The sequence below is a fragment of the Acomys minous genome (assembly GCF_964271855.1).
Source record: "Acomys minous genome assembly, chromosome: 16".
Lineage (NCBI taxonomy): Eukaryota > Metazoa > Chordata > Mammalia > Rodentia > Muridae > Acomys > Acomys minous.
The window spans coordinates 88,927,313-88,940,539 of record NC_140498.1 but is presented as its reverse complement, the minus strand read 5'-3'; the positions used below and the strand labels follow the sequence as shown (position 1 = coordinate 88,940,539).

At 49.0% G+C, this 13,227-nt stretch overlaps 1 protein-coding gene across 8 annotated transcripts in view; it reads left to right on the top strand.

The window, feature by feature from the left end:
• The window catches only part of TBX5 (T-box transcription factor 5), an 86,589-nt gene that overhangs the window by 40,169 nt on the left and 33,193 nt on the right, over positions 1-13,227 (top strand). For 7 of the 8 annotated variants that reach the window (XM_084761699.1, XM_084761697.1, XM_084761695.1 and 4 more), the window contains 4 exons: positions 1,517-1,611; positions 3,467-3,586; positions 4,408-4,555; positions 8,117-8,269. In XM_084761699.1, the coding sequence (XP_084617825.1) occupies positions 1,517-1,611; positions 3,467-3,586; positions 4,408-4,555; positions 8,117-8,269 (516 nt within the window). Of the gene's footprint in view, positions 1-155; positions 345-1,516; positions 1,612-3,466; positions 3,587-4,407; positions 4,556-8,116; positions 8,270-13,227 lie in introns of those variants that run through there. The other variant, XM_084761701.1, reaches the window with a different exon arrangement.

Below are 13,227 nucleotides of genomic sequence, written 5' to 3'. Positions count from 1 at the left end.
GTCAGCTAACAATGGCTCAGATAATTCTCTCCCAGCTGCCCCGGGTATGCCTTATTAAGGGTCGGGTCAGCGGCCGCTTCAGGCCGGCATGAGCGATGGCTTGACCCTCCTTAGATCTTTCTTAGCCTTCGCCTCGGCCTGCCTGCTCGGCGCAGCCGCCTCGCCCCTCATGCAGCACCATTTATCTTGCTCTGGGGCCTGGTGGAACGCCCTGATCCGCTAGGAGAGCACTCGGGGGCAGGGACCAAGGCACCCGAAGCCTCGGAGCTCCGCCGGGCTAGAAGCTGGGAGGGGGCTTCACCCTATGTCCTGCGCTCTGAGCACCCAGCGCTTTGGTGCTTCAGGTAGGTTTTAAAACTAGGTGTCAAGGGACACCCTCGGAAAGGCTTGTCCAGAGAGATGGGAGTGATGGAGAAAACCTTCCTTGGGTGTTAGATGCCTTCTCAGGCTCTTCCCTACGCTTCATGTGTGCATATTTTTAATAAAAGCAGAGAGGCTTAAGAATAGCTGCGGGAAATTCACAGATTTTAAAAAATTCTTTATTTTATTTTATTTTTAAATTCACAGATATTTTGCAGGGGGAAAACAAGTTCACCTTTTAGTTGGTTAGTAATTGTTTCGAAATGAAGACTTGTCTCTGACTGCTTTGGTATTGGTTTTTAAAACTAGCTTCCAGTTGAAAGGGAAAATGTTATAAGGCTTCAATGGCTGTCTCAAGTCAAAGAAAGGCTGGGTTGTGGTGCTGGATATGCTGGGTGTGAGGGCCTGGAAGGATTGTGAATATAGACACTGATAATTAATTTTTTTTGAGTCCTTGAGATTGAAAATTTCCACATAGTGGCTTACATGTGCTGGAATCTTAGTGTTTAGGAGGGTGAGACAGGAAGATTGCCAAGAGTTTGATATCAGCATATGAGCTGCAGAGTGAATTCCAGGCCTGCCTGGAGTGCAGACTGAGACCTTGTCATTAATAATAATAATAATAATAATAATAATAATAATAATAATAATAATAATAAAAATAAATATTGAGACATTCTTGTATGCAGATATACATACTCAGGAATGTATTTGTATAGCTGTGTGTTTTGCATCTGAGCAACTATACAAAAATATCTTAGTGAGATTTTTCTAGATTGACCCCTCCTCAACCATATCTCAGCTAAAAATGAATCAAAATTACCTGGCCTGGTCCTTTAGGGAAGAGCATAGTGGTGGGAGATGATTTCCAGGCCTCAAGCTAGCGGAGGAGACAGAAGCTGGAAGATTGCTGGAAGAGGCTCCAGCCCACATAGGAAATGGTAGGCAGATGCCTAGCTTTCCCCAGAGTTCTTATCACACCACAGAAATTAGAGCTTCCTTTCTTAGAGCCCACTGGCTTCACTGGGTACCTGAGAAACGGCCTCTGCATACAAGGGGAGTTTGAGAAAGGTTTGCTCCCTAAGACTTACCACTAAACTCCTCTCTCTCTCTCTCTCTCTCTCTCTCTCTCTCTCTCTCTGTCTCTATCTCTTAGGGCATGGAAGGAATCAAGGTGTTTCTTCATGAACGAGAATTGTGGCTGAAGTTCCATGAAGTGGGCACAGAGATGATCATCACGAAGGCCGGGAGGTGAGCCGGCTCCTGGCACAGACAGAGGGCAGCCATTGGCGGGAAGGAAAGAGAGAGAGAGAGAGAGAGAGAGAGAGAGAGAGAGAGAGAGAGAGAGAAGAATGAAAGAATGAAGAAGGACTTTGAGCTTTGAGTAGTTAGATTTGGACTTGATCCCTTGCCCTCACCCCTATCCCCACCTTCTCTAACCTTGGAGTAGTTCCAGGGTCTCACTCAGTTATTGCCTAACCCCGAACTGCAGAATATATTCGCTACCTCTTCCATTGTTTATAGAGAGCAGGCAAGGCCTTTGAAAGCGAGCGGGGAGCTCCTCGGAGCTCTGTACACAGACAGGGATAAACACAGCCGCCGATCAGCCATCGTGCTGGGCCCAAAACTGCTCTTCAAGGCCCGCAGGAGTTTCAGTTGGACAGGCTAAGCGTGGGGGAGGGGAGGGGGATGGCAGAGGGGTGCTAGCTCTAGGTATTCTGTGAACGGTGGTGTGTCCCGGGCTGGGGAACCTACTCATTACCAGTGAGGTACCATACGTGTGTCCCCACTATCTAAGAGGCCCGAGAGTCGGCCCAGAGCAAGTGTGCAAAGAGACAGGGGCTAGGCCAGTAGACCCAAGCTGCCGGGTGTGTAAAGGCAAAGGGTGGAGTTGATTTTTCCAGATTCCGCGGGTTCTCCAGCCCAAGCCACCCTCAATAAACTGACAACGGTGACGTTTATTATTTCTTGAAATTAAACAATGTCGGCTCTCCCGCTCAGCCCAAGGCCCTAGTGAACTAGAAGGCGGTGGGTCTGTTTATATCAGACATCTGAGGTCCCCTTTCCCATCCTGGCCAGGAGGGAAAGTCCCAGCCGGCTGCCTTTCTCTCCTCCCCCCCCCCCACTGGAGCCGAGAGGATTTAACTATAAAAGGCCTGCAACGTCTCTGGTGGCTCTGCCTGCCGGGCAGGCACTCTCGCTGGGGCAGATAAACACGAGGATGTCCGGGCTCCCGGCCTGCGGTGGAGAGGCCTTCCTTTAGCCTCTTTTCAAGTTGCACCGACCTATGTTCCAACGACTTGTCCCGGTGCGCAAATCCCAGCCGGACCCCTGCTTTCTGGAGCGCAGTCCTCACCAGCCCTTAAGGAAAATAAAATACTAGTGGGGCCAAGGTATATGGGAGCCCTAGGAACCCGAGTTCTGCGTCAGTCGTGTACCATCAACTTTCTAGTTCAGCCTTCGGTTCTCTCTAAAACCGAATCTGGAAGGGTTTGGAATGTCTTTCCTGAGTGCCTGAGAGTTTAAGCTCCCCGGGGAAACCTGCCAAGCACTGTGGAGAAGTTGCAGATCATAGGCGAGTAACCGCACGCTGGTGCTGGCGATGCGGGCCTGGTCACTAACCCAGCGAACTGGGAAACCACTTTGGCAGCTGCAGTTAACCTGCGCCTCCAAGGGCAGAGAACTAAAGTCAGTATCAACGGTGATGTGTCCCTAGGGTGCCACCTTGGTTGGCAGCCTCGGGGCTTGGAGTGAGAAAGTGGCTAGCTTTGTCCTGCACGGGCCTCCTCCGCGTGACTCTAGGTTACCCCATTGAAAGTGAGTCTCTTTAAACACAGAAATCTGCAGACCGCAGGCAGTCCCTACTTTTTCCCCAGGTGCTTGCAGTCCCTGCGGCTGCCGCCCCCCTTCTCTCTTCACCCTTTCCCCCTCCCTGTAACATTAGGGGAAACCCGGCATGGATCTCACAGAGGATGGAGTGGGGCCAGTGTTCTTTGTTTCTCCAGGAATTGCTAAAGAGCAGGGACCCTCTCTTCGGAGTATTGGCATTAATCCCCTTTCTTTCTCCTGTGTGTTCCTCTCTTCATCCTCCCCCCCCCACCCCCAGACGGATGTTTCCTAGTTACAAAGTGAAGGTGACTGGCCTTAATCCTAAAACGAAGTATATTCTTCTCATGGATATTGTTCCCGCGGATGACCACAGATACAAATTTGCAGATAATAAATGGTAGGTTCCAGATTTCCAAAGGGCAGGGAGGGCTGGCAGGAAATTGTGATGCCTGTCTCACTCCTGGCAACCGAACAAGCAAATGCATCACCATCATCACCATCACCACCTCCATCATCATCATCATCATCATCATCATCATCATCATCATCTAGCTCCTACTAAAACTCAGGCTTGTGTGCCTATTGTGACGCATAGAAAAGTGTTGCTCCTATTTCATAGACCTGAAAACTGAGGCTGGCAGCAAGTGAGGGGATCCTGTGTGCTTCTACATCCATATAGGCTGCACTTTTATTTTATTTTTTAAAAGGGTATTGTTACCAAGTACTGGATATATTTCTGGGGGGCATAAAACCATTTATAGTTATTTTTTATGAGTTACCTGCTTTGAACATGACTCTTTTTTTTTTTTTAATGAAACTGCAAAACTGGCCAATGGCTTTAACTGGTGAAGCAGTCAGCAGAGGGGAAACTATTTGTGGTCTCCACTGCTCCTTAGGCAGCCGGCAGCAGTGCACAGTTCAGAGCTCCTTTTAAAGGACTTAAAGCATTTTCAGGAGTTTTGAGCGTGCATATTTTCAGATACCACTAATAATTTGTGGGCAGCAGGGCTTTGAGGTCCCACACAGTCCTGGTGTTGGGCTAGGAAGGCAGGCCAGGGCCTTTCTTGGGAACAGTGTGGTGTGCTCTGGGGCAGCAGGGGACTGTGAAGGACTGAAGTAAACCACAATGTACCCAGAGCAGTCCCCTCTAGCAGCCCTTTTCAGGACAGCTACCCCTGGGCCACAGAAAACCCTGTAGCTCTCATCTCCTTAACTCAGGTCTGTAACTGGCAAAGCTGAGCCTGCCATGCCAGGCCGCCTTTATGTGCACCCAGACTCCCCGGCAACTGGAGCACACTGGATGCGACAACTTGTCTCCTTCCAGAAACTGAAGCTCACCAACAACCACCTGGACCCATTTGGGCATGTAAGTAGCCTGTCCCTGCCGCCCGCCTCCCCCCCCCCCCCCAGTGTGTGGGACAACCCCCACCCCCACTCCATACCTCTCTTTGGGTCTCCATCTTCTGACTACCCCTCCCTCTTCTCCTCCTCCCTCCTACTTCCCTATCGTTCTCCCCCAAGCTGTCCCTCCCCCACCCTCCCCTCCCCCAGCGCAACTAGTTGGAACCCTCCCTCAGTCTAGGATTGTCAGCCAGAGCTGCCATACCCAGCTCTTTTATCTTTCTAATCTGAACAGTCCTGTTTCACCTCTCCCCCCAAGCCTGTTCTCAGAATCCCCTCTCTTTGTCACCTCCTCAGTTAGATGGTAACCCTGGCTTTCTTTTTCCTCTTAACTATTTCTACTGTCTCCACCACTCTCCAACCAACCGAGAAGACAATCTTTCCTCTGCCCACCCTGTGGTCCATCCCAGGATCTATCTTTTCCCTGGCTGGGGTGGGGGGGTGGGGGGGGTGGGGGCTGGAGATAGGTTTTTAGGAGTCCCTGTTTCCAAGCTCTGTTTTATGATCGATCTTGCCCAGGTCAGGAGAGTGCAGAGTTCATGCTTCCTCTTTTACAGGTGACAAAGTGACCCCTGGTTTCAGAGCCTCCCTTAGGCTCAGTGCTTCCATCCCGTTTTATTTTATCTCGCTGTATCCAGTCCCCTCTCTTCTTTCCATGCTTAGGGAGGGCAAATCTAGATCAGAATCTTTACTTATTTTTTTTTTATTGCATATGAGTGCTTTATCTGCAGAAGAGGGTATCAGATCGCTTTATCTGCAGAAGAGGGTATCAGATCGCTTTATAGATGGTTATGAGCCACCATGTGGTTGCTGGGAATTGAACTCAGGACCTCTGGAAGAACAGGTGGGCGCTCTTAACCACTGAGCCATCTCTCCAGCCCCTAGGTCAGAATCCTAAACCCAGAGTCTCTTTGGCTTTAAGAGGGCTTCTAATGGTCTTTCAGCCTTGCCTCACCCTTCTTTTCCCAAAGAACAGCAAGACACTGGTGTAAGTTTAACTTTTTAACAAGTATATTTTATTATGAACTTATTAAACAAACCTAGGAGCATGTCTTGAAGTGTTGTAATCAACACACTGGACTTTGGAGAAATACCCCCAAATAATTTGCTTTGGTTTTGGATTCTCCATTTAGAACTCTTTGCTAGATGGCTCAACTCTGTTCCTTGGACATCTTATACTCACAGGTGCTTTTGCAAAGGGAAGTCCAAGGGAGGGAAGAGGATATTCCCAAGTTCATACAGTTTGTTTGGGGACAGAGGTTTTGTGGGGTAGGGGTGAGGGTAGGGGGGGTAGACACACAATTTCTAGGTTAGAGAAATGAAGGGCTGGGCAGGATGTACTTGGGGCCAAGTTCAAATGAGCAATCTGCTCTTTCTGAGTGATGGTGACAGAGGTGTTCACCTGGGACCTGGAGAGAGTAGAGGGTCTCAGGGTGGTCCCCTGAGGGGGTTCTGCATGTGAGAGGGGGGAAGGCTGGGTTGCTGGTTAGGAAAGTTTACCCAGAGCACTTCTTATGAATCACTGAATTCATAGTGATTGCAGTGCCGTGGTGTCTGGTGCAGGGTTAGAAGGCTTGGATACCCCTGTAGTTACTAACCAGATGGTTAGGTTCAAGGTCTTGGGAGGCTCTGCCTGTTTTCTTCCTCTGGCTCCCTCCTCCTGAGTGCTGGGACCTTTGAATGGGGGTGGGGGGCTTCCTACCATGGAAGTTTCAGCTGTCAACTGAGTCTGTCTCCCAGTATCACTTCAGCTCTAAGCTGCCCCTCTCTTTTTTCTGACAGCTTTTTGGGGGGTCATTCTGGGGTAGACATCCAAGAAACATCCTTGGTCCTATAAACAGATACAAGCCACTTAGCAGGGTGTGTGTGTGTGTGTGTGTGTGTGTGTGTGTGTGTGTGTGTGTGTGTGTGTGTTTCAGTTCTCTCTTAGCAACCTATAGAAAAGGAGAGGAGTATTCTACTCTGACTTTGAATCTAGAGTCACCCTGATGGAATTAGGGGCCATTAGATCACCCTCAATCTGAAGTCTCCACACTGTCCCCAGCTGTCAAAGCAATTTGGTTAAGCCATGGGGACGGCTGCGCTGGCCCTGGGGTTGTGGCAGTCAAGCCTGGGGCCCCAATGCGTCTCTCTGTCGCCACACCGCTGGTCAGCCAGCGTCATTATAAGCCTGGCGGCCAGTGTGTGTGTGTGTGTGTGTGTGTGTGTGTGTGTGTGTGTGTGTGTGTGTGTGTGTTTAGACCTGGACATCCCAGGCAGGAACTAAGAGGTCGAATCTCCAGGGCTTTGCTCCAGGATTAGGCCAGGGACTCTGCAAACCAGAAACAGTAATGCAAATAATCGGAAATCCTGGGGATCCTGTGGGAAAAGCAGTCCAGGTTTGGGGAATGGGTTAATGTGGCCTGTTGCTTTAGAGAGTTTTGAATGACTATTAAACAGCCACACACCCCCTCCCTGCATCAAAATTTAGGCATCATCTGGACAGCTAACCCAGTTTTATTTCTATGAATGCTTATGCAGAACTCAGGCGGCCTCCAGCCAGATCATGCAGCAGGGGATCCTGCTCGCTCCCCTCCTCCCTCTCCTAATACTAATGATGTGGTTGTAGAACTAGCAGCCATCTGCGGCAGGGGTAAGGCTCACTTGGAGTACCCCAAGAAGGGAGAAGAACACAACCTCTTTCCCAGCAGATGGAGAGATCCATCTTTGAGTCTCAAATGTTGATACAGAGAAAGGAAACCTCCAGGTCAGCCAGTCTCTGCCTTAGGGGGTTGACACTGAGGCACTTCCAAACCCTCACCTCCCAGTCCTAGGAAGCCAGACCCAACTCTCCTATACCAAAGCACCCCCATCTCTGTCTCTGTCTCCCCGCCCTCCCTCACTGTCTCCTCCTTTTCATATTTCAAAACAAAGGGTTGAGGTTTGAGGTCTATCAGAGGCACCAAGCCTCAGAGAATCCCAAACTGCTTTGCCTCTTGGCTGGCTCAGCCTTTGGCCTTCCTCAGAAGGCATTTCGGGGGTGGGGGTGGAGTGGGGAGGGGCGGCGTATGCCGTGACTATTTGTATGTATGCACATACGTTCTTTCTTCCTGTCCCTCGCTGCTACATTGCCGCCGCCGCCGTCCCAGCTTTCCCTCCCAGCCCCTGCTGGTCCCTGCGTCCAGACTTCCCAGGCTCCCATTGGGGGCGGGAAGTGCCCTTATACACAGAGTTAATTTATTAAGCAAACTTTATTAAGAATTCTGATTTACTGCCCTGTGTGCTTTGGGTAGGTTCCTGGAATATTACCTTGACTTTCTTATGTGAAAATTGTCATTTTTGAAATGTTTCTTTTAAATGAAATCACTGGCCCCTTTTCAAAACAGAAGGGGAAAAAAGAGGTTTTTTTCTTTCTTTCTTTCTGAAAGCCCATATAATAAAGCTAATTGGCAGAGCAGATGGGGGAGGAGCAAGGACCTAGCTGGAAACAAAGGGAGTTTTGATTTTTTTTTTCTTCCAACAATCTCATTTTCTCTGTTATTTTTAGATTATCCTGAACTCCATGCACAAATACCAGCCCCGATTACACATCGTGAAAGCAGACGAAAATAATGGATTTGGTTCAAAGAATACTGCGTTCTGCACCCACGTCTTTCCGGAGACCGCGTTTATCGCTGTGACTTCGTACCAGAATCACAAGGTAAGCCCCAGACTCTGGCCGCCTGCACTCGGGGCCGCCTGCTGCTTTACGTGGACGCATGCGCTGGGTCCTCACCGGAATGCTATGCTTAATGGCTGAGGTTGAGGTTGGGTCCACAAGTCCTGCAGCCTCAGCTGCTTTTCTCCTGGGGTGGGGTGGGGGTGGGGGCGCTGGGCAGAGGACGAGTTGGAGCTGTTTGCATTGTATTCATGGTCCGGAGAATCTCTCTTACTCATCCTTTTCTAGTTAGAACCGAACTTGTCACGTCATGCTCTTAGTACAACTGGTGAGCGCGACAGAAAGGGTGGGGAGAAAGGTGGCTTTGTGATGAGGATTGCCTTCTCTGTTGAGAACTTTGCCCTGGTTTTTCTAGGAGCCTCACGTAACAACGGGGCAGGTGTCCTAGTCCGGCCTAACTGGGGGAGGGGAAGTCTGCAGGAGCTCAGTGGAGACTGTCCCCTCCCCCTCAAGTGGGTGCAGTTAGCTGTAATGGTTGTAAGGCTGACTGGGGAAGCCAGAGACCGGTCTCGGGCAGGTTTAGTTCAGGGTCGTCCAGAGGAGGTCGTTTGGGTGCTGGCTAGGTGGCGGATAGTGCCTCAACTATCTTCCGTTAGAACCCACTGTGGGTAGTCCCCGAGACTGATGGTTGACTCCTTCCAGATCAGGGAGAACTTCCTTCTCTTGCCCCAGAAGAAACCCCTGCCTCCTCCCCAACATAATTATTTTTTTTTTAAGGGAAGGAACAGGGCTGACCACAGCAAGGGCAAAATGGTGAGGTCCAGCTGCTATGATCTAGCGAAATTGTGTCTCTCACACTCCCAGAAATCGGCTTCCTCATTTAACTGTGGTCACAGCACCCGTTAAAGGATCCCAGACTGGACACAAATACCTCGTCCACCTCCCACTCAGGCAAACCCAGGTCCATAGAGGAAGGTGTGCGTGTGTGCATGCTTGTGAACATATAAAATAACCTTTAAAGTGTGGATCCTTGGATCTTTGGCATGGCCTGAATTCTGTCATGATAATGTTACGTCATATGGTCATATGCACAATAGAGTAAACATTCACTGTTCCTTTTCCTCCTTTTTGTTTTTATCTTTATACAGTATGCATTTTATTGTTTGTTTTTGAGCGCATTGGGGTTTGAACTCACGGCTTTGAGCATTGCTAAGCATACATAGCTGCATTTCTGGCCCCTTGAAGACTGCTATGTGACATACCTCCCAACATGGTCACATTTCTGTGTGTATGTGTGTATGTGTGTATGTGCACTGTGTGTGTGTGTGTGTGTGTGTGTGTGTGTGTGTGTAGTCGTACATGTGCTATTAGTGTGCTGGCCAAGGTCACAGGACAACTTGTGGGAGCTGGTTCTCTCTTACCTTTTTATGAGTTCCTGGAATTGAATCTCCAGCTTGGTGGCAAGCACTCTTACCTCCTGAGCCATTTTGCTGGCCCATGTATGGGTTTTGAGCACAGTCCTTTGGACTGTGGGTCTAAACAGTCACAGATCTGCCAGTGTGGGTCTCCAGACACACATTTGGGTGTGTGTTTATTGACGGCATAGACGCTCCACGGGACCTGCTTTCTGTGTTGGGTCTGGGACTCTGAGCACACGAAGAAGGTCTTTTCAGCCAGCTGGGCAGATTCTGGACATGCACACAGGACACAAGAGCTTGCTTATTTCTTCCCTGCGGGGCCCCAAAGTTGTTAATTATCCAGTGTGAAGAGCCCAAAGGATAGACTTCCCAGTCACGTTCAAAACCCTTGAAAACATTCCTCAAGTGGATATATATGACGTGTGAGTTAAATAAGCGCTCCATGGTTTCTTATGATTTGTAGACAGCGTCTCTCACTTTATTGTCCCAGCTGGAACGGGTGTTGAGGCGGCTGAGGGCACGGGTAAGCCAGCTGAGATGCTAGCACCATGTGGATTGAGGGCTGGACCCCATAGGGGAGGCAGAGTTTTCAGATTCAAAGGCAGGCTCTAACTCAGTTTCCCACCTGTAAAATGGGAGTCTCAACACCCATTTCATGGGGCTCTTGCTAGGGTGACAACAACAATCGCATAGGTGACAAGGCAGTGTGCTGTGGATCTGGCCACTGGTCAGTTTGCTCACTGGGCAGCTCCGTTCAAAAGTTCGGCGGTGTTTTTGGAAAACTCTTTGGCCACTCTGCCATCACTCCTTGATTATAATAAAATCTGAGTGACTGACATTTTAAAATTAGGTCTTATTTTTGTGGTTGAAAAATAACTAAAAATGCTGGTTCCTGTGGTTTCCTTGGTTCGTTGTCAACCAAGAACTAACTTGTTTTGTTTAGGATGAATGAGTTTGAGGGAAAATATTCTGGGTGAGTGAACAGCCAGGAATACCGAGGGAATGAAGGCTCAGTGTGGGAAAGGGTTCAAGACCGCAGCGCACCAAGGATGCTTTCTCCCTGTGAGCTAGCGCCAGGTAGGGCTGAGCGTGTGGCAGCGTTCCTTTCCTAGGCTTATAAGGCACACACTCAGGACTCTTAATGACGAGCTGTATTTCCTCAGGCCAGCTGTGACCCTAAGCTGGATTTGGGAGTTATTTCCCCAGATGTTTGACAGCCTGAAAGGAAAAAAGAAAAAAGAAAAAAAAGAAAGAGAGAGAGAGAGAGATTTTTAAAAACTCCGAATCTTCCCCAGCTACAACGTTCACTCAGGAAACACATTTTTGTTTGGATTTTCACAGCAGTTGTCAGCAGCTCCCAGCACACTGCCTGGAAATATGTAGGTGCTAAACACAAGTCACTCAGGTTTTTCATTTCCCGGCTCTTACTGCAATGGTTGTGTATGCAAGTGTGCATGTCCCTCAATGTTAACTCATTTTTCCACCCCAAGGAGCTTTGCTCTAGCTTAAGTCCTTGTGTACGGAGTTCATATTTATGAGGTATGAGCTTTCTGGTTGGGACCAGGAAATGAAGCCCCTAGTACAGAGACATAATTAAGATTTTTTTTGGCCCTCATGAGTTGTTCCCCCCCCCCAGCAAGAATTTGCAACAATTATTTTCATTAATTTTTACAACCGCTGTCTCACCAGTTGGAGCCGGCATTTATATTTGTCCTCCCCCTCCCCCTGCCTCCCCCCCCCCCATATCCGGTAAATAGAAGTAGGTTTCCCTGGAGGTTTTTGGTAGGCGAAGGGCTTCCAGGTGTGCGGATTTGGGGGGCTCCTAAGCTAACATGCAGCCTGGGGGGGTTATAGAGTGGTTTATAGTGTGCCAGGAAGTATGCAAAAGAAGCTATGCTTCAGCAGCAGATGAGTCTATCTAGAAGGGTTTCTCAAGGATGATTCTGTATGTGTGTGCACAAGTGCCTGTGTTGTGTGTGTGTGCACGTGCATGCACATGCATGTGTGTGTTTGCCTGTGGGGTGTGTGTGTACATATATATATGTGTGTCTATGGAGTGTATGTGTGCATACGTGCCTATGGGGTGTGTGTGTATGTGTGCATATGTGTATGTATGTGTGAATGCACATATATGTGTGTGTTTGCCTGTGGGATGTGTGTACATATGTATATGCATGCATGTGGTGGTATGTGCATGTTTGTGTGCACATGTGTGTGCATATGCGTATGTGCGTGCATGCACATGTGTATTTGCCTGTGGTGTGTGTGTATACATATGCATCTGCATGCCTGTGGTATGTGTATGTGTGTGTGTACATCTGCATGTGTATATGCATGCCTGTAGGGTGTGTGTGTGTATGTATACTTTCATATCATGCCCACAAGTGGAGGTCAGATGACAGCTTGAGGGAGTCTAGTCTGTCCTTCCCTCCTATGGGCCCTGGAGATATAGCTCGGTTTGCCAGATTTCACTAGGAACACGTTTACTAGCTGTGCCATCTCACTGGCCCCATCTTATCTTTGAGACAGGCTCTTTTACTGACCCCAGAGCTCACCAGTTGGCTAGACTGGCCGGCCAGTGAGTTCCTGGGGATCCTCTTGTGTCTGCACATCCAGAACCAGTGTTCAGAGGGACCTGGAACTCAGGTCTTCATGCCTGTGCTAGGGGCCACCACACCCCTGCCTGATCCGTCACCCCAAGCCTCCCCAGCGACACTCATGTCCTGCAGGTGTCTATGCTGTCCCTGAAAGAAGTGAGTGTAGGGTGTGGTGCAGGACTGAGCCCTGGAGCAGTCCGTGCAAAGCTGTTGATTCTGTTTCCAATGCTGCCCAAAAGGAGACGTTTGCAACCGAATCAAATATGCTTGAGTGTATCTATAACTAATTCGTTTTCATTCTGTGCAATGAGTTTTTGTCTGAAGCAGAGTCTTGGTAAGAGACCTCAGCCTCAGGACCCTGCTGCTTCTACCTTGAGCATGGTGGGGTTGCAGGTGTGGACCACCACAACTGGCTGCTGGCGTGGCTTTGGATGCCTTAAATGTGTGATGACCTGAAGTGACATAGAAAGCATGTAAGCATATGTATGTGCATATATGTTTGTTGGTGCCCACAGTGTCCTGGAGAAGGAATTGCAGATAACCGTGGGCCACCATGTGGGTTCTGGGAAGAGCAGCCAGTGTTTGTAACTGCTGAGCCATTTTTCCAGCTCAGAGGAAAAAAAAAAAGACAAAATAAAGCCCATGGTTTCCACTTTTCCTTGCACAAACTTTGAGTCCTAAGTTCTTTTTTTTTTAAAAATATTCATTTATTTATACAGTGTTCTGCATTCCTGTGAGCTTCCACACCAGAAGAAGGCACCAGATCTCAGTATAGGTGGTTATGAGCCACCATGTGGTTGCTGGGAATTGAACTCAGGACCTTTGGAAAAGCAGACAGAGCTCTTAACCACTGAACCATCTCTCCAGCCCCCGAGTCCTAAGTTCTTAAAGGACAGTGATGTTCTGGGATGCACCCTGATTTCACATCACCACTTGTCCTCAGTATTGTAAGAACTGACACGTTCAGTGGCTTCAGTGGCTGGGG